This window comes from Rhinolophus hipposideros (genome assembly GCF_964194185.1).
Source record: "Rhinolophus hipposideros genome assembly, chromosome: 13".
Lineage (NCBI taxonomy): Eukaryota > Metazoa > Chordata > Mammalia > Chiroptera > Rhinolophidae > Rhinolophus > Rhinolophus hipposideros.
The window spans coordinates 652,576-674,529 of record NC_138059.1 but is presented as its reverse complement, the minus strand read 5'-3'; the positions used below and the strand labels follow the sequence as shown (position 1 = coordinate 674,529).

The 21,954-nt window shown below is 62.8% G+C and overlaps 2 protein-coding genes across 3 annotated transcripts; both read right to left on the bottom strand.

Annotated features, from left to right (window-relative positions):
• Window positions 1–190: 190 nt before the first annotated feature.
• On the bottom strand, window positions 191–7,759 carry NRBP2 (nuclear receptor binding protein 2). Of its 2 annotated transcripts, XR_013994700.1 has the most exons (19): window positions 7,327–7,677; window positions 6,821–6,943; window positions 6,652–6,753; window positions 6,465–6,554; window positions 6,281–6,321; window positions 6,091–6,185; window positions 5,950–5,973; window positions 5,795–5,878; window positions 5,665–5,720; window positions 5,477–5,572; window positions 4,307–4,439; window positions 4,121–4,223; window positions 3,952–4,002; window positions 3,742–3,877; window positions 2,674–2,727; window positions 2,524–2,587; window positions 2,364–2,419; window positions 2,093–2,238; window positions 191–1,881 (listed from the first exon to the last, which is right to left on the bottom strand). XR_013994700.1 is itself a non-coding variant. In XM_081069872.1 (18 exons), the coding sequence occupies exons 1-18, from the start codon at window positions 7,447–7,449 to the stop codon at window positions 2,170–2,172; spliced, it is 1,500 nt and encodes a 499-aa protein (XP_080925998.1). In that variant the 5' UTR covers window positions 7,450–7,759; the 3' UTR covers window positions 191–2,169. The 2 variants fall into 2 exon arrangements, 1 of the variants encoding a protein (XP_080925998.1); XM_081069872.1 differs by having other exon boundaries at window positions 191–2,238; window positions 7,327–7,759.
• A 1,597-nt stretch (window positions 7,760–9,356) lies between these two features.
• On the bottom strand, window positions 9,357–21,607 carry EPPK1 (epiplakin 1; the record flags this gene model as incomplete). Its single annotated transcript, XM_081069839.1, has 1 exon — window positions 9,357–21,607. The coding sequence occupies one exon, from the start codon at window positions 21,605–21,607 to the stop codon at window positions 9,743–9,745; it is 11,865 nt and encodes a 3,954-aa protein (XP_080925965.1). The 3' UTR covers window positions 9,357–9,742.
• Between the last annotated feature and the right edge of the window lie 347 nt (window positions 21,608–21,954).

Sequence of the window (21,954 nt, the reverse complement as noted above, 5' to 3'; positions counted from 1 at the left end):
AACACCCATCACACTGGGATGACACTGGGTCAGGGGCATGAGACTAGTGACCCCCCCAACCCCCACCTCCAGAGGATGCCAACAGGGGACACCTACGGTGAAAAAACCAATAAAAAGCTGTAAAAGCATGTGTCTGCCTTTGCGAAACAGGATTTTCAATGGCTGAAGAAACAGCTAAGAAAGGATCACGGTTGGAGGCTGCATTTATTGTTTATTGTTGCCCTGAAAAAACCACTCCACTTCTAAAAGTGATATGTCTATGACTTTGACAACAGAAAAGTTAAAGTGAAAACCTCAGCATAGTCTGGATTAAATGAAGCAATGGCAGTACAGATAGATGGCTCTGAGTTCAGTCTAATTGCTGGTACAATCTGTTATGCATTTGACACTCAGTTTAGGACCCTGTAGAACCACACAGCTTAGCATCAGGATTTCCAGCCTGGGATGTACGTTAGTTCAGATTTGTATTTTAGGTTGAAAGGTGTGAGAATTGGAGTCATTTCATAAAGAGTATTGGAATGTTTAAGATAACTTGAGAGTCACTCTACTTGTACATTTAACTTATTTGCTAGGCCTGGCTAAGTTGGTTTTGTCTTGGTTTTTGGTTAGGGTGATATAGTGTGGTAGGTGGGATGACAATGACCCCTGGAGAGGTCCATACCCCAAGCCAGGAACCTGGGAGTATCCTGTACATGGCAAAAGGCCTCTGAGACGGGGAGGCTGTCCTGGATTACCCAGGTGGACTCAGTCTCACCACATGAAGCTTTTCTGGCTGCAGAAAACCAGACAGATGGTTCAGGACAGACTGCACCTGCTGTTGCTGACTTTGAAGATAGAGGATGGGCCCTGGAGCTGAGCTGAGGAATGTGGCCACAGCTAGAAGCTGGGAAGGGCCTTCAGTTTACAGCAGGCAAGAAAATGAGGAGCTCGGCCCTGCCACTGCAAGGAAATGAATCTCTGCTCGGCACCCGTGGGGCGACACCTGACACTGCAAGCCAACACCTACCCCGAAGGAGCAGGAAGTGGATCCTCCCCTAGGACCTCCGGGAAGGAGGGCAGCCGGCTAGGCCTGACTTCTGACCTACAGAGCTGTAATAACTTTTGTTGTCTAAGCCACTAAGTTTGTGGTAAATTCTTAGGGCAGCAACAGAGAACTAATAACACAGTGGTGTGCTTTCTCAGTTTGACATTTGAAATGCTTAAAAAGAACCCTGAATGCACTACATTTATACATGCAATTTAAAGCGTTTAAGAGTGTTTAAATTTGAAAATGGAGGAGAGGTGGTCCAAGAGAAGCAGGCCAGAGCAATGGGGGTGGACGGGATTTGAGTGGGAGAGACGGGGAGCTGGGACCCAGGGCGGCAGCTGCCCAGCGAAGAGGAGAGGGAGATAATGGGGTGGTGAGCTTGAGAGGAGTCACCATGAGGATCAGGGAGGACACCTGACCCTGACCCCTCCAGGCCAGGGAATGCCAGAGAGATAAGAGCCCTCTGCAGGGGGCTGCAGGGGCCAGAAGTGCCTGGAGAGGGGGCGGCGGGTGCCAGCCTGAGGGGCTCCAGGCGGGTCTGCGCTGGACGTTGGGCAGGCATGCAAGAGCCACGTGGTGTTGGGAACGGGCTTCTTGGGGCGTCTGCTGTCTGCTTCTCCCACCAGGTGAGGGCCCTGCCGGGTGCCCAGCACCATGCCTCACGCCTGCAGGTGCTTTCACTGGCTTGAGGAGGGGGTCCATGTGTGGCTCTGTGGTACCAACCCGGAATGGGCCAGACATCTATCTGTCCAGGGCCAACTCCCCCCACAACCGTGGCTTCCCACAGAGCGGCCTCCCCAACGCACAGGTCTCAGTCCCCAACCAGACAGCTTGGGCGTGGGGTGGGAAGTTGGCTAGGGAAAGGAGGATATGGGAAGGAATGGTGAGTTGTGGAAGCACGCTGGGTGGGGGACTCCTGGTCCTAAGGAGCCCCCAACGTTCCCCAACCGGCTGAAGGGCTCCCCTGTGGGACCAACCCCACCGCCCTCACCCCACCCCCAGCCCAGGGCCTCTCAACAGCTATGCAAGGCAGAGGTTCCTCTCTAGCAGGTTTTTGGTCCCCACCCCTGGCTCGCAGGCAGAAGGCAGCCCCCGTCCCCAACACCTGGCCCCGAGCTGACCACGGGGAGGCCAGGTACACATCAGGGCTGAGCTCCGTGGTACTTGAGGAAGGTGCTCTCCAGGAAGGCGGCCAGCTTCGGCCGGTCATCCTGCAGGGCAGGAAGGAGGCATGGGGGGACGGAGGGGCGTGGCCTGGCCCACCTTCCACACCCTCCCAGCCTGGCCGTGGCCCACCTTCCACACCCTCCCAGCCTGGCCGCGCCGCCCTACACACCTCATGGACAAAGCCGTAGTGCACGAGCTCGGCAGCAAGGTCCTGGGCACTGTCGGCTGCGGCAGGGGTGTGGGCAGGGGCGTGGGGGGCGAGGCATGAGGCCACCGTGCGGCCCTAGCCGGCCCCCACCCAGGGACCCCACCCAGGGTTCCCAGCATACTTGGAAGGAGGTCATAAGTGAGCTGCCGGTGCAGCCGGTCCTCCAGTACCAGCAGCAGAGTGAGCTGGGGAGGCAGGAGGGCAAGGTCAGCCCCGTCCACCCGTCCTGCCCCGCCCCCACCCGTCCACACCAGCCTGGGGCTCTGCTCACGTGCCAGCGCGCCTTGTCCTCACTTCTCTCCAGGTTACACTGCATCTGGATCACCTGGGGGTGGCAGGGCCCAAGGTCACTCACAAAGGCTTAGTTATACTCAGCAACTGAGGACCAAGAGCAGATGTGCCTCAAAGGGGCCGAGACGGGACAGTAAGGACAGGAAATGGGAAAAGTACCCAAGGGAAGCCTACAAAGCACTTCTCACTGCTAGCCATCTGGAGTGTTACAGAAACTTCCAGAAGAGCAGACATTGAGGCTGGGTACTGAGGGGTGAATAGGAGTTTTCACAGGTAGAGACAACACCTGAACAAACAGGGAGCGTGGGAAGTGGGGTGAGCAGGGGTGAGACAGAGCAGAGCACAAAGCACAGGACACTAACAGGTCAGGCCTCAGGGCGCCGGGGGCAGGCAGCGGACGGCCACAATCTCTGTGGGAAGCTGTGGCTCTTAGAACATGAATTCTGGTTACAGTATGGAGGGGATCCAGGAGGAAGGAGGCCAGGTGGGGGGCTGGTGCAGGGTCCAGGTGGGGAATGGAGGTGGCCCAGATCAGGAAAGTGACTGTGGAGACACACCCAAGGCCAAAGCCAGAGCTTCTGGAACCCAGTTGGTGTGGACACGGAAAGGGAGACAGAGAGGGCCCTGGCCAGGAGGCAGCCTTGTAGGAGGAAACGTTGGGAGAAACACAATGTCAGAAGGCCTTGGAGGAGACACCAGGACACAAATGTCAGGGAGTCAGCAAGCGAAGGGGGCAGGATCAGAGAGGGCTGGGGGCAGATGAGCCTCCCAGACAGAGGCTGCTTGGAGCAGGTGGGATTGGGGAGGGGTGGGTCAGCATGTATGGGGACGGGCAGCAGGGTCTGCAGGGGGCAAGGAGCCTCTGGGAAAGCAGGTATCCCAGCTTGTCCTGCCTCCCCAAACCCACAGACAGGGTTGGCCAGGATTTGCTCTCTGGCAGCCTGGGGAAGAGCTGGGCTGGGATGACTCAAAGCCCCTGAGAAGGGCAGCAGACAGGCCTGAGGGCCACCATGGGGCAGCCCTCAGGCTGTGGGGGTTGGGCGCTCACCTTTCTGGTCTCCGAGTCAAAGGGTTCTGGGGTTGGGGTCTTGGCCTTCTGGGCCTCCTCTGGGGGTGGGGCCAGTGCGCGGGGCAGCCCCAGGGGCCGAGCAGCAGCAAAGTTCATTAGGGGGTAGATCCCGTTTCTGGGAACACATCAGGGGTAGCTGGGGGCTCAGGCCTGGCACTGCCTGTTCCCCAGCCTCACGCCAGCTCTCACCTGACGTCCTCCAGGAATTTGTCCAGCTCCAAGCAGGAGACCTCTGAATACCTGGCATGAGCATGAGAAACACAGGACGGTGGCTGGCCAGCCTGCCTTGCCATCGAGCAGGACTGGGTGGGGGCTGGCCAGGTGGGGTGGGGAGACCTCTGGGTGGCAGGCTACTCACCGCCACTGCAGTGGGGGCTGGGAGGGCCGCGGGATCTCGGCCAGGACGGCGTGCAGGTCCATCGACTTGGTCTTCTCCTCCACCACGTTCTCAGGCATGAGATCTGCAGGCCACGGGAGCGTTCAGGAGGGGGCACCCTGACCACAGGCCACTCTGACACCCTGACCCCAGCCCTTGGCCCCTCACACTGGTGCTGGATGAAACAATGAGCTGCCAGGAGCTTCAGCGAGTGCACCTCGAACAGCACGCGGTGGAAGAGAAGGCTGTGGGCAGAGGGCCGGCGGGCAGGGTCGCGGGCCAGGCAGCAGAGGATGAACTCCTGGGGGTGAGGAGACAAGAGGCTGCCGGGCATCTCTCTGCTCTGGCCCCTCAGTGTGAGCAGAGGAGGCCCCTGAAATCCCCAGACCCCAGGGTCTAATCCCCAGGGAGCCTTCATGCAGGAATGTGCAGAGAGAAGGGTCCTGTTAGCAACCAGGTCAGGACAGTCAGACCCTGGGCCCAGGACTTCCCACCCTCTACCTCCTGCAACCCTCACAAAAGTCCTGTGGGGTCAGCATTGTCATCCCAATTCACTCACAGACGACATCTGCATTGTGGCCCTGGGTCTGGGCAGAGTGCCAGCAGATCAGCCCAGCCCAGAGGTCATGCGGCCCAGCATGAAGCCACCTACCACAGCCTGCCCCTCTTCTAGTGCTCAGCTCAGGCCCAGCTCCGGAGATGACCTTGATGGCTCCCTGCCCCCACCCCCACCCATGCCCAGCACTGCCTGTCACATCTGTCTTGGCTCCACCTCCCCACCAGCCCCATCCAGGCCCCATCACTCACCGCCCCCACCCCCAGTGGCCACGTGCTTAAGCCAGATAGTCCCCAAATTCTGGGCAGAGAGGTTATGCATGCAGCTTCCATCCCATACTCCCTTTGCCTGCCCCCTGCCCATCATGCCCCCCAACAAACTCAGGCCACATCACATCTAGCCTATCCCAGGAGGCTTAAAGGCAAGGCAGTGAAGTCCCTGGGTGCAAACACCAGCTCTACTACTTACTCTAAAGCCTTGAGCAAAGTACTTGGTCTCTCTGAGCCTCAGGCTTTTTATCTGTAAAATGGGCATAACAATACTGCCCACATGCAGACTCTGCCTCTGATCTCCCTGACCTTAGGATGTGCCCTTGCAGCCTTCAGGCCTGGAGAACAGCATGCACTCCAGGTCAGGCCCTCCTTGTAGGTGGGCCTTGGTGCAGCTGGCTGGAGCCCCTCAGCAGCACTGACCTGCTGCACCCCCAGGCCTGTCCAAAGAGCCTCACCAGCCCTACCTGAAGCATAGAGAGCCAGCTGCGAGGGGCAGAGCAAAGTGCTTACCCGCATGTTGGGGTCGCTCAGTGAGTGCCTGGCACGAGCAATGGCCTCCTCGGTCACCCTGGTGTCTCCATTGGCCTGGATCTCCAGCACAGCCATCTGGGGGCAGGGCCAGGTCAGGCAGAGGGAAGGGACAACACAGGTGAGGTGGTGGGGGTAGGTAGGTAGCTGCGAGGCCATGGGGCTAGTACCTCCAGCGCACACATCCCAAAGGAGAAGATGTCCACAGCAGTGCCATTGGCAACCTCTGAAAGAGAGAGGGCAACTCAGGGAGACGAGGGGCAGGCGCAGCCTGGGGGACAGGGGCGCTCTGGGACTCACCGCTGTACTCTGGCGGGAAGAAGTGCAGGTTCCGCGGTTCCTCCCGCTCAGCGCGGATGGGGCTTCGGAGGTCCACCGGGAGCGCTACGGGAAGCGCGGGGCATGAGCCGACCGACCCCTCTCCACGGCCTCCATCCCCCAGCACCCCCACGCACCATTGGAGAAGATGCGGTGCCACACTGCACGGCCACAGGGAGAAAGAGCGGGCGTCAACGCGATGGGGTGCTGGGTGTCCTCTGCCCTCGGTTTCCGCAGGTCCCCAGCCCCGCCCCCTACCGAGCCCCACCCGCCCGCACCGGAGCCAATCTTGATGAGGCCGTTGTGCTGTATGAAGATGGTGTCACTGGTCAGGTTCCCGTGGATGATGGGGGGGTTGCAGGCGTGCAGAAAGCTGCGGGCGAGGGGAAGATAGAGCCGGCCGAGCCGGGTGAGGGGGTGCGGGCGCGCGGCGGGCCGGGGAGGGGGCGGGCAAGCCCATGCTCTCACCTGAGCGCCGACAGGATCTGCGTGCACCACCGCTTCCAGGCCTGGCGTATGATGCACTCCGTCGGACCGGTGGGGAGAGGTGGCTGGGCCTGCGGAGCCCCCACCGCGCCCCTGCCCCCGCCCAACCCCCTGCTGTCCCCCAAGGCGCCCCGCGCCCCCACCATCTCCAGCCCACTCCCCGTACCCGGGCGTTCATGGCCTTGTGGTTCTTCTTGGTCTTTTTGAGGAACTGCTTGAGGCTGCCCGACGACACGTACTCTGTGATGAAGACGACCTGTGGGGCGGGGCGGGAGGGCTCACGGCTCCGCCACTGCGGGAGGGGGTGCCCGCGGCCGCCCCCCCCCTCCCCGGATGCCCCGCCTGTGGCTCACCCGCGCGCGGGCCTCGGAGGCATCCAGCCAGTACTTGTGCAGCTTGACGATGTTGGGGTGGTCAAGCAGGGCCAGCTGCTCAAACATGGTCTGGATCTTCTCCTGCGGGGGGGGGGGGGGGCGGTCACGGGGTGAGCATGGGAGGGGGGGAGGGCTGTGGGGGCCTCACCTCGTGGGCGGAGAAGGCCTTCCTGTCGCTGAAGTGCAGCTCGTTCCACACCACCTCCACGCCCTCCTCCGTGTCCATGGCCAGGAAGGTGCTCTGGACCCCCGGCATGTTCCCCTGGTTCACCTGACGGTGGGGCGGACGTGAAGCGGGACACGAATGTGCTGTATGTGTCAGGGGGCTTGCTCTCTTCCCACACCCATCCCACCGCCCCAGGGGGCCAAGCAGGCCCTGGTCCACTCTGGGGGGAAGCTGAGGGTACCCAGCGGCTGGGCTCAGGGGACTTAGAGCAGCTTTCAGGGGGTTGAGGATGGTTGCCAGGGGGCTAGTGGCTGGTCCCAGAGGCATAGGGAAGTGGTCCTGGTAGGGGGCTGTCCCTTAGGGAATCAGGGGTTCCGCTCCAGGGTGAGGGGGTCAGGCCAAAGGGGTACAAGAAGGGGGTCGCCTGCTGGAGGACTGGGCTCCCGGCTCCAGCTCCCCCAGCGTCCCCGCTCACGCGCCGTGCCCACCTGCTCCCGCCGCTTCTGCCAGCGGCCGCACGGGCTCTCCTCCAGAATGTCGCTCTCGTCCTCGCTCTCGTCCTCCCGCTCCCGTTCCCGGCCCCGCCTGGGCGCCGGCTCAGGGGCCGCCATGCCTCGGCGGGCCCAGACCGCCGCCCTCCGAGCGATCCGCTGCCTCTGCCGCCGCTCCCTGCACGAGCTGGCCCCGCGCAAAGAGGCCCAGAGGGGAGGGCACCCGCCGCCGCCTCGAGCTCCCACCCGGGCTCGGCGAATTGGGAGGCGCGGGCGCGCGGCAGGGGTAGGAGGAGCCCTCCTGCCCCTCCGGAGCCGCCTCCTCTGGCGGGAGCGGGAGCGCAGCGTCCCCACGGAGACCCCAGCGGGCACGGGGCCCAGCCCAGGCCCCGCCTGTTCGCGTCTTTGGTCCCGCCCCTCGATCCCCGCCCGACCTGAGGCCCCGCCCGGCCCGGCCCCGCCCACCTCAGTCGAAGGCCCCGCCCATCGCCACCTAAGACTCCGCCCAGGCCGAGCCCAGACTGTTGAGCCCAGCCTGCCAAGAGGCTCCGCCCTGCCTAAGGCCTCGCCCGCGGGAGGCCGCGTCCAGAACAGTCGCGCGGTCGCGGGCCAAACCTCCCCGGCTCCTCCAGGCGGACACAAATCTCCGCTGCGGGAAAAGGAAGTCCGGGGACCAGCCTAAGCCAAACGACTCGGCCCCAGGGGTTTCGGCCCTGGCCCGCAGCCTCGTCGGTCTGGGCCTCCCTGGGCAGGCGGCGGCCGGGCCGTGCCAGAGGGCCTGGAGAATGGCCCCAGCCCAGCTGTTGGAGCCGCGCGTTCTTCCCGCACCGCTTCCCCAGCACACTCCTGCCACACACATCCCGAAACCCGGTCTCCAGGTTTCAGCACTGGTTGAACCCAGCATGGAGCGGAGTGTGGGGGAAGGCCTGGGACAGGCCACTCTGGGAGGCCAGCTCTCCCTGCACACAACTCCGCCAAGGATCACGTGGGAGAGCCATTGAAGGTGACACAGCTACACAAGCAGGCTGACCTGTTGACTTACATTTATGACTTTAAACTTCCCACTGTCCTTAATTCTGTGCTTCCCTTTCCCAGGAACGGTGGAGCCATGGGGGGCCCAGCCCCTCCCTCCAGGAGGCTCCCCTCCCCACTACCTCTGGCCACATCAACAAGAGACATGCTCTAGAATTCTTGTCTAAAATCCCCCTTTGCCCCACAAACCCCACTTCCTTCCCATGGTCTCCTTCCTGTCACACCAGCTGATTCCTCATGCATCCTTCGTTTTCTTTTCCCAGAAAAAAAGCAGTAGACACATGTGCCCGTCTTCTCTCAAACTTAAGCCCCAACTCTGAACTCTTGCTCCTCCATCTCCCGTCAGTGGTATTCAGCCCCAGTGGTCTCTTAGAATCTCTTGGGAAACCTCTCTTTCTCAGCCTCCCGCATCTCCGCATCTGACCCATTCCAAGACCAGCCTGCTCCCTCTGCTCCAGGCTTCTACCCAGCATCCCTTTGACCTTGCAAAATGTTACTCACCAGTTCAGAACTCTGGGTAGTAAATGGGGGTCAGCAAAAAAAGCCTGGACCTCTGTCACTTGCTCCAACTAGATACTCTCCAATTAAGGACTGAAGTTCTAGCCACTTCCGGAAGGTTCCAAGCATGACCTCCGGCACCCATCCAAACACTATTCTGCCATATGGCTCTATGTCATCCAAGGTGTTTGATACCTGTTTTCCTTGTTTTATCTGTCATGTTTACATTGTAGTTTTGTGCATGAACCCTCAAAATCTGAAATCAAAGAAGAGAGCTTTCTTCTTTGTAATACAAAAAATATTTCTTTATAAATACTAAAGGCCGTAGCTCCTATGGGGAGGAGCTGCACCAAGACACAGAGTCACCCTGTGCCTTCACCTAGCACAGCAGAGGGATGATGACCACCACAGGTGGACCCCAGGTGACAGCCATAAGCCATGTAAGAATGACAGCAATTGCCGGAAAATGAATTAGTCCAGTAACAGCAGAATGACTTCATAATTGAAAGGAATGCATTTAATAAAAATAGGAATATACAAATCAATGTATACACTTTAGAGTGACTGAGTAGCCAAGATAAAGAGCTCTTTAACTGCAGAGGAGTTTATCTTCACCTGCAAATATTCAATGAAACAAAAAAAGATTGAAAATTTACAACAAAATACAAAGATAAGTGCAGATGAAGATTACGAAGGAAAATGGTCTCATTTTAACTGAAGAGTGGCAATCTGCAACGGGAAGGCAATGGAAAATGAAACAATGTCACCCAAAGCAAAAAGCATAGAACTGAGACAGCATGAAAGAAAAATAAGAACATGTGAAAAACCTTAATAACATATTTTAGACAGATAACATATTACTACTATTCAATGTCCATCACCCTCAAGAAAGAGAAAGAAAACAGAGACCAGTCTCAGGGTCACGGGTAGCCCTCTGGAGCAGCTGCATGTAGGTGAGGTTCTCGTGCGTGTTGGGGTCGAAGAAGCCCTTGGTGTCGTCGCTCGGGTCCGCCAGCACGCGGTTCATTTCCTCGTCAAAGTAGCCGTGCTGGTAGGCCACGTGCACGGGCACGCGGTGGCTGTGCACCGGGTCGATGACGCCCCCCGTGGCGATCTGGGCCTCCAGCAGGCGGATGCCGTGGTCCCTGACGATCAGGTCCTTCTTCATGGCCTGGAACAGGGAGATCTGCTCCCCGGTGTAGGGGTCGGTGTAGCCGGTGACGGCGCGCTCGGCCGACAGCAGCTTCTCCCGGATCTCGCCGCCCACCACGCCCGCGGCCACCGCCTCCTCCACGGACAGCCTCTGGTTGCGCACCGGGTCGATGACGAAGCCGGTGGCCGCCTGGGCCTCCAGCAGCACCAGGGCCGTGCCCGGCCGCAAGATGCCCTTCCACATGGCCTGGTAGATGCTCATCTTCTCCTGCTGCCCGGGCTTGTCCTTGGAGGGCACCAACACGCCCGCGATGCAGCTCGTGCCCTCCAGGTAGCGCTTGACCGAGTCCATCTCCTTCACCTCCTGCAGGGTCTTGGTGCCCTGGGCCAGGCCCCGCAAGGTCTCGGGGTCCAGGACCCCGGAAATGCCCAGCTGGGACGCGGACACATGGCGCCTCAGGCCTCGGAAGGACACCGTGCTCAGCCGCTCCTCCGTCTCCTCGATGACCTTGGTGAGGATGGTCACGAGGCCAGACACGGCCAGGCTACCGGACGCGTGTTGGGCTAGGAGCTCGTCCCGGCGAGGCTGGCTCAGGTAGGAGGAGAAGAGGATGTCCCACACGGATACCCGCTGACCCTGGAACCGCCCCGTGTGCACCTCCATCATGGCGGCACGCAGGGCCTTCTCCTGGAGGCGCCTGGCGGCCTCGGGGTCGGCCTCACCACCACTGTGGCCAAGCGTACCGGTTTCCTGCTGGCCAGGGGTGGCGTGCGCCTGTGCATGCTCGGTCCCCTGGGCCACCTCGGCCTCCTCGATGATGGTGGTCAGCCGGCGAGTCAGCGCAGGCAGGCCCAGCCTCCCCGAGCCGAACTGGGCCAGCAGCTCCTCCCGCCTGGTGGCGCTCACGTAGCTGGACTCCAGCACATTCCAGACGGGCACTGCCGGACCCCGCAGGGGGCCCACCTTGACCTCCATGGTGGCGGTACGCAGGGTCCCCTGAGGGTCCCGAGGGGCATGGTGCAGGCTCCCTCCGTTGGCCCGGACCAGCAGCGAGGTGAGCGAGGTGCCCACCTCCTGAGCGGTCAGCGTGCCCGCCCGGTACTTGCCCAGCAGGTCCTGCCGCAGGCTCTCAGACACCTCCCGGTAGAAGAGGAGCTCCCAGACGGAGACGCTCTGGCCCTGGAGGTCGCCAGTGCCGGGTGTCACGTGGACTTCACGCAGGGCGGCACGCTGCTCCTCGCTCAGCTGGTGCACGGCGGAGCCCCGGCCGACCAGCTGCAGCATGTACAGCCCCGTGTCGGGGTCACGCACGCAGCGGCGCAGCAGCTGCATGTAGGTGAGGTTCTCGTGCGTGTTGGGGTCGAAGAAGCCCTTGGTGTCGTCGCTCGGGTCCGCCAGCACGCGGTTCATTTCCTCGTCAAAGTAGCCGTGCTGGTAGGCCACGTGCACGGGCACGCGGTGGCTGTGCACCGGGTCGATGACGCCCCCCGTGGCGATCTGGGCCTCCAGCAGGCGGATGCCGTGGTCCCTGACGATCAGGTCCTTCTTCATGGCCTGGAACAGGGAGATCTGCTCCCCGGTGTAGGGGTCGGTGTAGCCGGTGACGGCGCGCTCGGCCGACAGCAGCTTCTCCCGGATCTCGCCGCCCACCACGCCCGCGGCCACCGCCTCCTCCACGGACAGCCTCTGGTTGCGCACCGGGTCGATGACGAAGCCGGTGGCCGCCTGGGCCTCCAGCAGCACCAGGGCCGTGCCCGGCCGCAAGATGCCCTTCCACATGGCCTGGTAGATGCTCATCTTCTCCTGCTGCCCGGGCTTGTCCTTGGAGGGCACCAACACGCCCGCGATGCAGCTCGTGCCCTCCAGGTAGCGCTTGACCGAGTCCATCTCCTTCACCTCCTGCAGGGTCTTGGTGCCCTGGGCCAGGCCCCGCAAGGTCTCGGGGTCCAGGACCCCGGAAATGCCCAGCTGGGACGCGGACACATGGCGCCTCAGGCCTCGGAAGGACACCGTGCTCAGCCGCTCCTCCGTCTCCTCGATGACCTTGGTGAGGATGGTCACGAGGCCAGACACGGCCAGGCTACCGGACGCGTGTTGGGCTAGGAGCTCGTCCCGGCGAGGCTGGCTCAGGTAGGAGGAGAAGAGGATGTCCCACACGGATACCCGCTGACCCTGGAACCGCCCCGTGTGCACCTCCATCATGGCGGCACGCAGGGCCTTCTCCTGGAGGCGCCTGGCGGCCTCGGGGTCGGCCTCACCACCACTGTGGCCAAGCGTACCGGTTTCCTGCTGGCCAGGGGTGGCGTGCGCCTGTGCATGCTCGGTCCCCTGGGCCACCTCGGCCTCCTCGATGATGGTGGTCAGCCGGCGAGTCAGCGCAGGCAGGCCCAGCCTCCCCGAGCCGAACTGGGCCAGCAGCTCCTCCCGCCTGGTGGCGCTCACGTAGCTGGACTCCAGCACATTCCAGACGGGCACTGCCGGACCCCGCAGGGGGCCCACCTTGACCTCCATGGTGGCGGTACGCAGGGTCCCCTGAGGGTCCCGAGGGGCATGGTGCAGGCTCCCTCCGTTGGCCCGGACCAGCAGCGAGGTGAGCGAGGTGCCCACCTCCTGAGCGGTCAGCGTGCCCGCCCGGTACTTGCCCAGCAGGTCCTGCCGCAGGCTCTCAGACACCTCCCGGTAGAAGAGGAGCTCCCAGACGGAGACGCTCTGGCCCTGGAGGTCGCCAGTGCCGGGTGTCACGTGGACTTCACGCAGGGCGGCACGCTGCTCCTCGCTCAGCTGGTGCACGGCGGAGCCCCGGCCGACCAGCTGCAGCATGTACAGCCCCGTGTCGGGGTCACGCACGCAGCGGCGCAGCAGCTGCATGTAGGTGAGGTTCTCGTGCGTGTTGGGGTCGAAGAAGCCCTTGGTGTCGTCGCTCGGGTCCGCCAGCACGCGGTTCATTTCCTCGTCAAAGTAGCCGTGCTGGTAGGCCACGTGCACGGGCACGCGGTGGCTGTGCACCGGGTCGATGACGCCCCCCGTGGCGATCTGGGCCTCCAGCAGGCGGATGCCGTGGTCCCTGACGATCAGGTCCTTCTTCATGGCCTGGAACAGGGAGATCTGCTCCCCGGTGTAGGGGTCGGTGTAGCCGGTGACGGCGCGCTCGGCCGACAGCAGCTTCTCCCGGATCTCGCCGCCCACCACGCCCGCGGCCACCGCCTCCTCCACGGACAGCCTCTGGTTGCGCACCGGGTCGATGACGAAGCCGGTGGCCGCCTGGGCCTCCAGCAGCACCAGGGCCGTGCCCGGCCGCAAGATGCCCTTCCACATGGCCTGGTAGATGCTCATCTTCTCCTGCTGCCCGGGCTTGTCCTTGGAGGGCACCAACACGCCCGCGATGCAGCTCGTGCCCTCCAGGTAGCGCTTGACCGAGTCCATCTCCTTCACCTCCTGCAGGGTCTTGGTGCCCTGGGCCAGGCCCCGCAAGGTCTCGGGGTCCAGGACCCCGGAAATGCCCAGCTGGGACGCGGACACATGGCGCCTCAGGCCTCGGAAGGACACCGTGCTCAGCCGCTCCTCCGTCTCCTCGATGACCTTGGTGAGGATGGTCACGAGGCCAGACACGGCCAGGCTACCGGACGCGTGTTGGGCTAGGAGCTCGTCCCGGCGAGGCTGGCTCAGGTAGGAGGAGAAGAGGATGTCCCACACGGATACCCGCTGACCCTGGAACCGCCCCGTGTGCACCTCCATCATGGCGGCACGCAGGGCCTTCTCCTGGAGGCGCCTGGCGGCCTCGGGGTCGGCCTCACCACCACTGTGGCCAAGCGTACCGGTTTCCTGCTGGCCAGGGGTGGCGTGCGCCTGTGCATGCTCGGTCCCCTGGGCCACCTCGGCCTCCTCGATGATGGTGGTCAGCCGGCGAGTCAGCGCAGGCAGGCCCAGCCTCCCCGAGCCGAACTGGGCCAGCAGCTCCTCCCGCCTGGTGGCGCTCACGTAGCTGGACTCCAGCACATTCCAGACGGGCACTGCCGGACCCCGCAGGGGGCCCACCTTGACCTCCATGGTGGCGGTACGCAGGGTCCCCTGAGGGTCCCGAGGGGCATGGTGCAGGCTCCCTCCGTTGGCCCGGACCAGCAGCGAGGTGAGCGAGGTGCCCACCTCCTGAGCGGTCAGCGTGCCCGCCCGGTACTTGCCCAGCAGGTCCTGCCGCAGGCTCTCAGACACCTCCCGGTAGAAGAGGAGCTCCCAGACGGAGACGCTCTGGCCCTGGAGGTCGCCAGTGCCGGGTGTCACGTGGACTTCACGCAGGGCGGCACGCTGCTCCTCGCTCAGCTGGTGCACGGCGGAGCCCCGGCCGACCAGCTGCAGCATGTACAGCCCCGTGTCGGGGTCACGCACGCAGCGGCGCAGCAGCTGCATGTAGGTGAGGTTCTCGTGCGTGTTGGGGTCGAAGAAGCCCTTGGTGTCGTCGCTCGGGTCCGCCAGCACGCGGTTCATTTCCTCGTCAAAGTAGCCGTGCTGGTAGGCCACGTGCACGGGCACGCGGTGGCTGTGCACCGGGTCGATGACGCCCCCCGTGGCGATCTGGGCCTCCAGCAGGCGGATGCCGTGGTCCCTGACGATCAGGTCCTTCTTCATGGCCTGGAACAGGGAGATCTGCTCCCCGGTGTAGGGGTCGGTGTAGCCGGTGACGGCGCGCTCGGCCGACAGCAGCTTCTCCCGGATCTCGCCGCCCACCACGCCCGCGGCCACCGCCTCCTCCACGGACAGCCTCTGGTTGCGCACCGGGTCGATGACGAAGCCGGTGGCCGCCTGGGCCTCCAGCAGCACCAGGGCCGTGCCCGGCCGCAAGATGCCCTTCCACATGGCCTGGTAGATGCTCATCTTCTCCTGCTGCCCGGGCTTGTCCTTGGAGGGCACCAACACGCCCGCGATGCAGCTCGTGCCCTCCAGGTAGCGCTTGACCCCTTCGTCTTTCTTGATGTCGTCCACCGTCTTGCGCCCGCCCTTGAGTTCCTCCAGCATTTCCTTGGTGATGATGGAGGAACGGAAGAGTTCAAAGGCAGTGATCTGTCTTCTGAAGCCTCTGAACCACAGCTGCTTACTGATCTTCTCCTTCTCGTCAATCATTGTGACAATTACCTTTACCACCTTTTCTAGTGCATGCGCGGTGTCTCTTTTGTATTTACCGACTAACTCCAGCTTTTCCTTCTCTGTCACGTATTCAGAGTTTAGCAGCTCCCACACTGATGGCCTCTGGCCCCTGTACCTGCCCACCATGACTTCCACCCGCTCAGTCTCCAGGGCTCTTCTCGTTGCTTCGTCAACATATGTGCAGTCCTGTGTGTCTCGGACCACGGGGAACAGAGTCCAGCCCTCCTCCTTTTCCCGGCGGCTCCTCTTCTGAAGCTCCTGGTATGTCACTTTCTCGTGAGTGTTGGGATCCACAAACCTCTTGTTCATGTGCTTCTGGTCTGAAACAAGCAGGTATGTGTCCTGGTGCAGACAGCCGCGCCTGTAGGCTGTGTCTAGCGGGAGTCGGAGGTGGTGTCGGGGATCGACCACACCCCCTGTGGCCACCTGCACCTCCAGCAATCTGAGCGCCTCCTCCCGTTTGACTAATTTCCTTTCCATGGCCTGGAACAGCGAGATTGTTTCCCCTGTGGCTGGGTCCGTGTAGCCTTTCGCAGCCTTCTCAGCATTCAGGAGCCTTTCCTGCAACTCAACGCCCACCAGGCCGGCAGCCATGGCCTTGTCCACGGAAAGCCTCTTATGGCTCCGAGGATCCAGCATGAATCCTGTGGCTGCCTGAGCCTCCAGCAGCAGAGCCGCAATCCCCGTGGAGATGAGTCCTTTCGTGCTGGCCTCGTACACACTCATCACCTCCTGGGTGGAGGGGGCGGTCACCCCTGCAATACAGCCACTGCCTTCCAGGTAGGTCTTCACGTGCTCCAGCCTGCTGAGGTCCTGTCCTCCACCTTTCCCCCTGTGTAGTGTGTCCAGGGTCTTTTTATCGATGATTCCAGCATTGAACAACTCTGCAGCTGTCACTTCCCCACCAATGCCTGCCACCTTGATGACTTGGTTTTGCTTCTCTGTGTCGTCGACTATGGCGGTTATGATCTCCAGCAACTGGTCTAGAAGCACGGTCTGGGCTCTGTACTGCTGCACCAGCTCCCGCCGCCGCTCCTCTGTCAGGTACTGAGATGACAGCAGGTCCCACACGGACACCCTCTGACCCGCAAACTTCCCTACGTGCATTGTCACAGTTTTGGATCTCAGAACCTGTCTGGTGGCTTCATCGATGTACATGTATGGCTCTCCTTTCTTTACGATTTGTAACATGTACAGCCCCGTGTCAGGATCGCGCACACAGCGCTCCAGGAGCTGCAGGTAGGTGAGGTTCTCGTGCGTGTTGGGGTCGAAGAAGCCCTTGGTGTCGTCGCTCGGGTCCGCCAGCACGCGGTTCATTTCCTCGTCAAAGTAGCCGCGCTGGTAGGCCACGTGCACGGGCACGCGGTGGCTGTGCACCGGGTCGATGATGCCACCCGTGGCGATCTGGGCCTCCAGCAGGCGGATGCCGTGGTCCCTGACGATCAGGTCCTTCTTCATGGCCTGGAACAGGGAGATCTGCTCCCCGGTGTAGGGGTCGGTGTAGCCGGTGACGGCGCGCTCGGCCGACAGCAGCTTCTGGTAGGTTTCCTTGCTAAACATCCCTGCCGCGAATGCCTCTTCCACAGTCAGCTTCCGGTTCTCCACCGGGTCAATGAGGAAGCCGGTGGCCGCCTGGGCCTCCAGCAGCACCAGGGCCGTGCCCGGCCGCAGTATGTGCCTCTTCATGGCCTCTGAGATGCTCATCCTCTCCTTTGTGCCCTGCACCAGGACCCCGGCAATGAAGTTGCATCCTTCCAAGAACCGCCTCACACTGTCCATCTCCGTCACCTCTTGCACGGTCCTTGTGCCCTGATTTAGCTCATCCAATGTGTTCTTGTCAATCAGCTGGGACCTGAACAGGTCTCTGGCTGACACCTGCTTCCGGAGTCCTCTGAAGAAGGCCTGTGAGGGCTCCCTCTCTGAGGCTTCTACCAGGGTGGTGAGTGCACTGACGACCTGACGCAGGGCCGTGGACCTCCCGGACTGGCAGAGCGCCGCCAGCTCTCGCCGCTTGTGGATGCTGACATACTCTGAGTGCAGCAGGTCCCAGAGTGACACAGTGAGCCCTTTGAACCTCCCAGCACCGACGGGCACCTTCATGGCCCTCAGTGCCATGGCTGTGTGGTCGTCCACGTCAAGCACCGTGTCCTGGGGGAGCGGCAGCAGCCACAGGCCGGTGTCGGCATCAAGGACACAGCGCTCCTTGAGCTGCTGGTACGTCACCTTGTCTCGCGTGTTGGGGTCAAAGAAGAACTTGCTGTCCTCATGTGTCCCAGTCAGTGCCAGGCTTGTTGCCTCGTCCAGGAGACCACGCCTGTAGGCTACCGCCTGGGGCAGGTGTACCCCGTAGACGGGGTCCACCACGCCCCCAGTGGCCAGCTGTGCCTGCAGGAGGGGGAAGCCCTCGCTCTGGGGCACAAGCCCCTTCTCCACGGCCTGCCACAGTGAGAGGGCGCCCCCTGAGTAGGGGTCCGTGTACCCGGCCACCGCCTTCTCGGCTTGCTGGAGCTGCTCGCTCAGTGTCCCACTCACCAGGCCAGTCTTGACTGCACCTTCCACCGACAGCCTCTGGTTCGTCAGAGGGTCAATGAGGGAGCCAGAGGCCACCTGGGCTTCTAGCAGTCTCTGTCCCAGGCCCACAGGCAGGAGTCCGTCCCTCACAGCCTGGCTGATGCTGGCCTTGGTCCCTGAGGGCTGCAGCAGCACCCCAGCCACACAGCCTGTGCCCCACAGGCAGGCCTTCACTGCGGGCTCCTCAGAAACCTCTGCGGGTGACCGTGTGCCTTGAGCCAGTGCTGCCAGGGTCTCCTGGGTGATGATGCCAGCGTCCAGCAGCCAGACAGCGGGAACCTGGCCCCGCGGGCTGGGTACAGTGATGCGTGCTCGTGCCCGGAGCTCCGCCCCTTGCAGCCAGGTCCGCACAACCACCTGCAGCTGGTGTGCGGTGGTCTTCCCCATCCTGAAGTCCTCCAGGAATCCCCTCCGCTGCTCTTCAGTGAAGTGGCAGGAGCACAGCAGCTCCCACAGGGACCTGCCGTCCTCAGCCCCCAGCGTGGCCTGCAGGGTCTTCTGGACCTGCTGGTCTGTGGGCACAGCAGGAACACTTTCTGGCAGAGGCAGGAGGTAAAGGCCTGAGGACTCGTCCTTCAGACACTGTTCTAGAAGCTGGGCATAGCTGGTGTGTCCCCGGCCGTCTGGCGTAGGGAAGGTCTCAGAGGAGCTGGACAAGGCCTTCTCCATCTCCTGGTCAATGAAGCCACGCTGGGTGGCCACAGGCATGGGGAGGTGGTAGTGTCCTCTGGGGTCAATGACCCCTCCTGTGGCCACCTGGGCCTCCAGGAGGCGGGTAGCCTGCTCCACACCTATAAGCCCCTTCTTCATGGCCTGGAACAGGGATACCTGCTCCCCAGAGAAGGGGTCTCTAAAGCCAGTCAGGGCGTCCTCAGACCGTCTCAGCCTGGCATACAGCTCTGGCCCCACCAGCTCCCTGCGCACAGCCTCTGCCACTGACAGGGTCTCTAGACTGTGGGGGTCTGTGATGGCTCCGGTGGCTGCCTGGGCCTCCAGCAGGGCCAAGGCCACTCCTGGCCCCAGCAGTTTCTGCTTCATGGCCTGGTAGAGGCTGAGTCGCCGGTGGGAGGGCTGCAGCAGCACGCCACCCACAGCACCCGAGCCACGCAGGTACTTGCGGACACCGTCCATGCGGAGGACGGCCTCAGGGCTGACCGACCCTGCCAGCACCTGATCCAGGAGCTCCTGATCAATGATGTGGGCCTCCAGGAGTTGGTAGGCAGTGACCTGGCCCCGCAGCACGGGCAGTGTGATGTCTGCGCCCCTGCCCACCTCCCTCTCCAGCAGCTGTGGGAGCTGGCCCAGCGAGACCTTGCGCTGCTGGTACCTGCGCAGCAGCTGCCTCCTGCGGGCCTCACTGAAGCACTCCGAGTTGAGTAGCTCCCACGCGGACACCTGCCGCCCCCGGAACCGCCCGTGCTTCACCGACAGCAGCAAGCTCTGGAAGGCCTGTCGCGTGGCACCATCCACCAGCTGGGGCTGCACGCTGCTGAGAGGCAGCAGGAAGAGGCCAGTCTGAGGGTCACGCACGCAGCGCTCCAGCAGCTGCATGTAGGTGAGGTTCTCGTGCGTGTTGGGGTCAAAGAAGCCCTTGGTGTCGTCGCTCGGGTCTGCCAGGACACGGTTCATTTCCTCATCGAAGTAGCCACGCTGGTAGGCCACGTGCACAGGCACACGGTGACTGTGCACCGGGTCAATGACACCGCCCGTGGCGATCTGGGCCTCCAGCAGGCGGATGCCGTGGTCCCTGACGATCAGGTCCTTCTTCATGGCCTGGAACAGGGAGATCTGCTCCCCGGTGTAGGGGTCCTTATAGCCGGTGACGGCGCGCTCGGCTGAGAGCAGCTTTGCAAACATGTGGGGCCCAATGATGCTGGCCCTGAGAGCCTCTTCCACGCAGTATCTCTTGTTTTCTTTCGGGTCAATGATGAAGCCAGTGGCCGCCTGGGCCTCCAGCAGGATGAGGGCCGTGCCCGGACGCAGGAGCTGCTTCCTGTAAGCCTCATAGACACTGACACGCTCCTGGGAGCCGGGCAGCAGCAGGCCAGCAATGCAGCCAGTGCCCTGCAGGTACCTCTGCACAGAGTCCAATCTGCCCACATCGTGGGCTGTGGTCTGTCCCTGTGCCAGCTGCTCATACGTGTCCTGGCCGATGACCTCTGCTTCCAGCAGATCTCTTGGTGTCACGGCGACTCTCAGCCCAGCAAAGGTGGTCCTGGCAGTGACTGCAGCTTGCTGCACAGTGGACCTCAGCACAGCTGCCAGCTCCTCCACTGAGAGGGCCCCTTCCTTGTGCCGCTGGGCCAGCATTGCCCTCTGCTCCACAGGGACGCCTTCAGAGAAGAGCAGCTCCCACAGTGATACGGGCCGGCCCTGGAATTTGCCCACTGAGATGGTGGTCGTGGCTGCACTCAAGGCATGGCGGGTGCTGTGCTCAATGAACTGGGGTCCCTGTGGCTCCTCTCCAAGGGCCCCTCCTGAGAGGGGCAGGAAGGCCAGCCCTGTCTCTGGGTCGGTGACACAGCGGGCCAGCAGCTGCCCATAGCTGAGGCTCTCCTGCGTGCCGGGGTCACAGAAGCCAGCAGCCTGCGAGAGACACTCCTGCGTCTCCTCGTCCAGGCAGCCAAAGCGCAGGGCAGCCTCCAGGGGCAGCCGGAGCCTGCGGGGCGGACACACCAGCCCACCTGTGGAGAGCTGGGCATCTAGGAGCCGCAGTGCCCAAGGCCTGTCCACAAGCTCCTTCTTCATGGCCTGGAAGAGGGGGATACGTGCACTGCTGAAGGGGTCATGGTAACCGGTCACCGCCTTCTCTGCCTCCAGGAGCTGCCCGTGCAGCTCTGGGCCAACCAGGCCTGCCCTGACTGCCTCATCCACCCAGAGCTGCTGGCCGGTGGCTGGGTCCACTAGGGCACAGGTGGCAGCCTGGGCCTCTAGGAGTGGAAACGCGGTGCCCATCGGGAGCAGGTGCTCAGCAACAGCCTGGAAGAAGCTCTTCTTGTGGCCCGCGGGCAGCAGGACGACCCCCACCACGCTGCCAGTGCCCTGCAGGTAACGCTGCACCTGGGGGCGTGCACTCACATCTGGCACTGCCAGCCTGCCCTCCTGCAGGCCCCGGGCCATCTCCTTGTCCAGGACCCCCACCTCCAGCAGCTCGGCCAAGCTCACCGCCCCACACAGGGTGCGGAAAGTGGTCTTGAGGGGCAGCAGGGCCAGCCCCGTGCTGGGGGCCCGCACACACCTGCCCAGCAGCTCACTATAGGACAGCTGCTCAAGCGTGTTGGGATCCAGGAAGCCGGGGGCACCTGAGCCTGGCTCACGCTCCGACAGGCCACGCCATGTCTCCTGGTCCAGGAGGCCCTGCTGGCAGGCCAGCTCTGGGGGCACACGCACGCCCTGGATGGGATCCACCAGGCCCCCCGTGGCCAGCTGGGCCTCCAGCCAGCTCCAACCCAGTGCCCTGTCCACAACTTCCTTTCCAATGGCCTGGAAGAGGGCTAGCCTCTCACCCCCATAGGGGTCAGGGTACCCAGTGACTGCACGCTCTGCAGCCAGCAGCTTTTCCTTTAGCTCCAGGCCCACCAGACCCTGCTGTAGGGCCTCAGACACAGGGAGCAGCTGACCCTGGGCAGGGTCCACGAGCCCCCCGGTGGCCGCCTGGGCCTCCAGCAGAGCCAGCCCGAGCCCATCAGGCAGGAGGCCCTGCTTCATGGCAGTGTAGAGACTCTGGGCCTGGCCTGAGGGCTCCACGTACACCCCGGCGACACTCCTGGCCTGGGACCCAGAGGGAGTGCCTGTTTCCAACACAGCCTTCGTGGTCTTGGGGACGATGGCCGGCTCAGTGCCATTGGTGATCAGGACATCACGAGGAGAAGCGTGGCCGTTCATGGTGCCCAGCTGGCTGTGCAGAAGTCACTCACCCAAGGTCCGCTGTGTCTGCCCCCTGCAGGGATGGAAAGGCTCTGTCAGGGGCCCTGGGATGGCCCAGGTGGGCGGTCAGGGGTCAATTCCAGATCCTGGGTCCACCTCCAGACTCAGCTGGCCTTCCTGGGGTACCAGGACCAGCATCCAGGTGAGGGCCCTCCCCTCCCCTGGGTCTCTGGGACCATGTGAGCACAGGGACCCCAGGCTGGCCACGGTGGCCTTAGGGCTGTGCGAGCTGTTTTCTCCTGGAGGCCATCCTCTGTCCCCCCTACCCTCCACTGCCCCGCTGAGCCCTGTGTGCTCGTATCTGG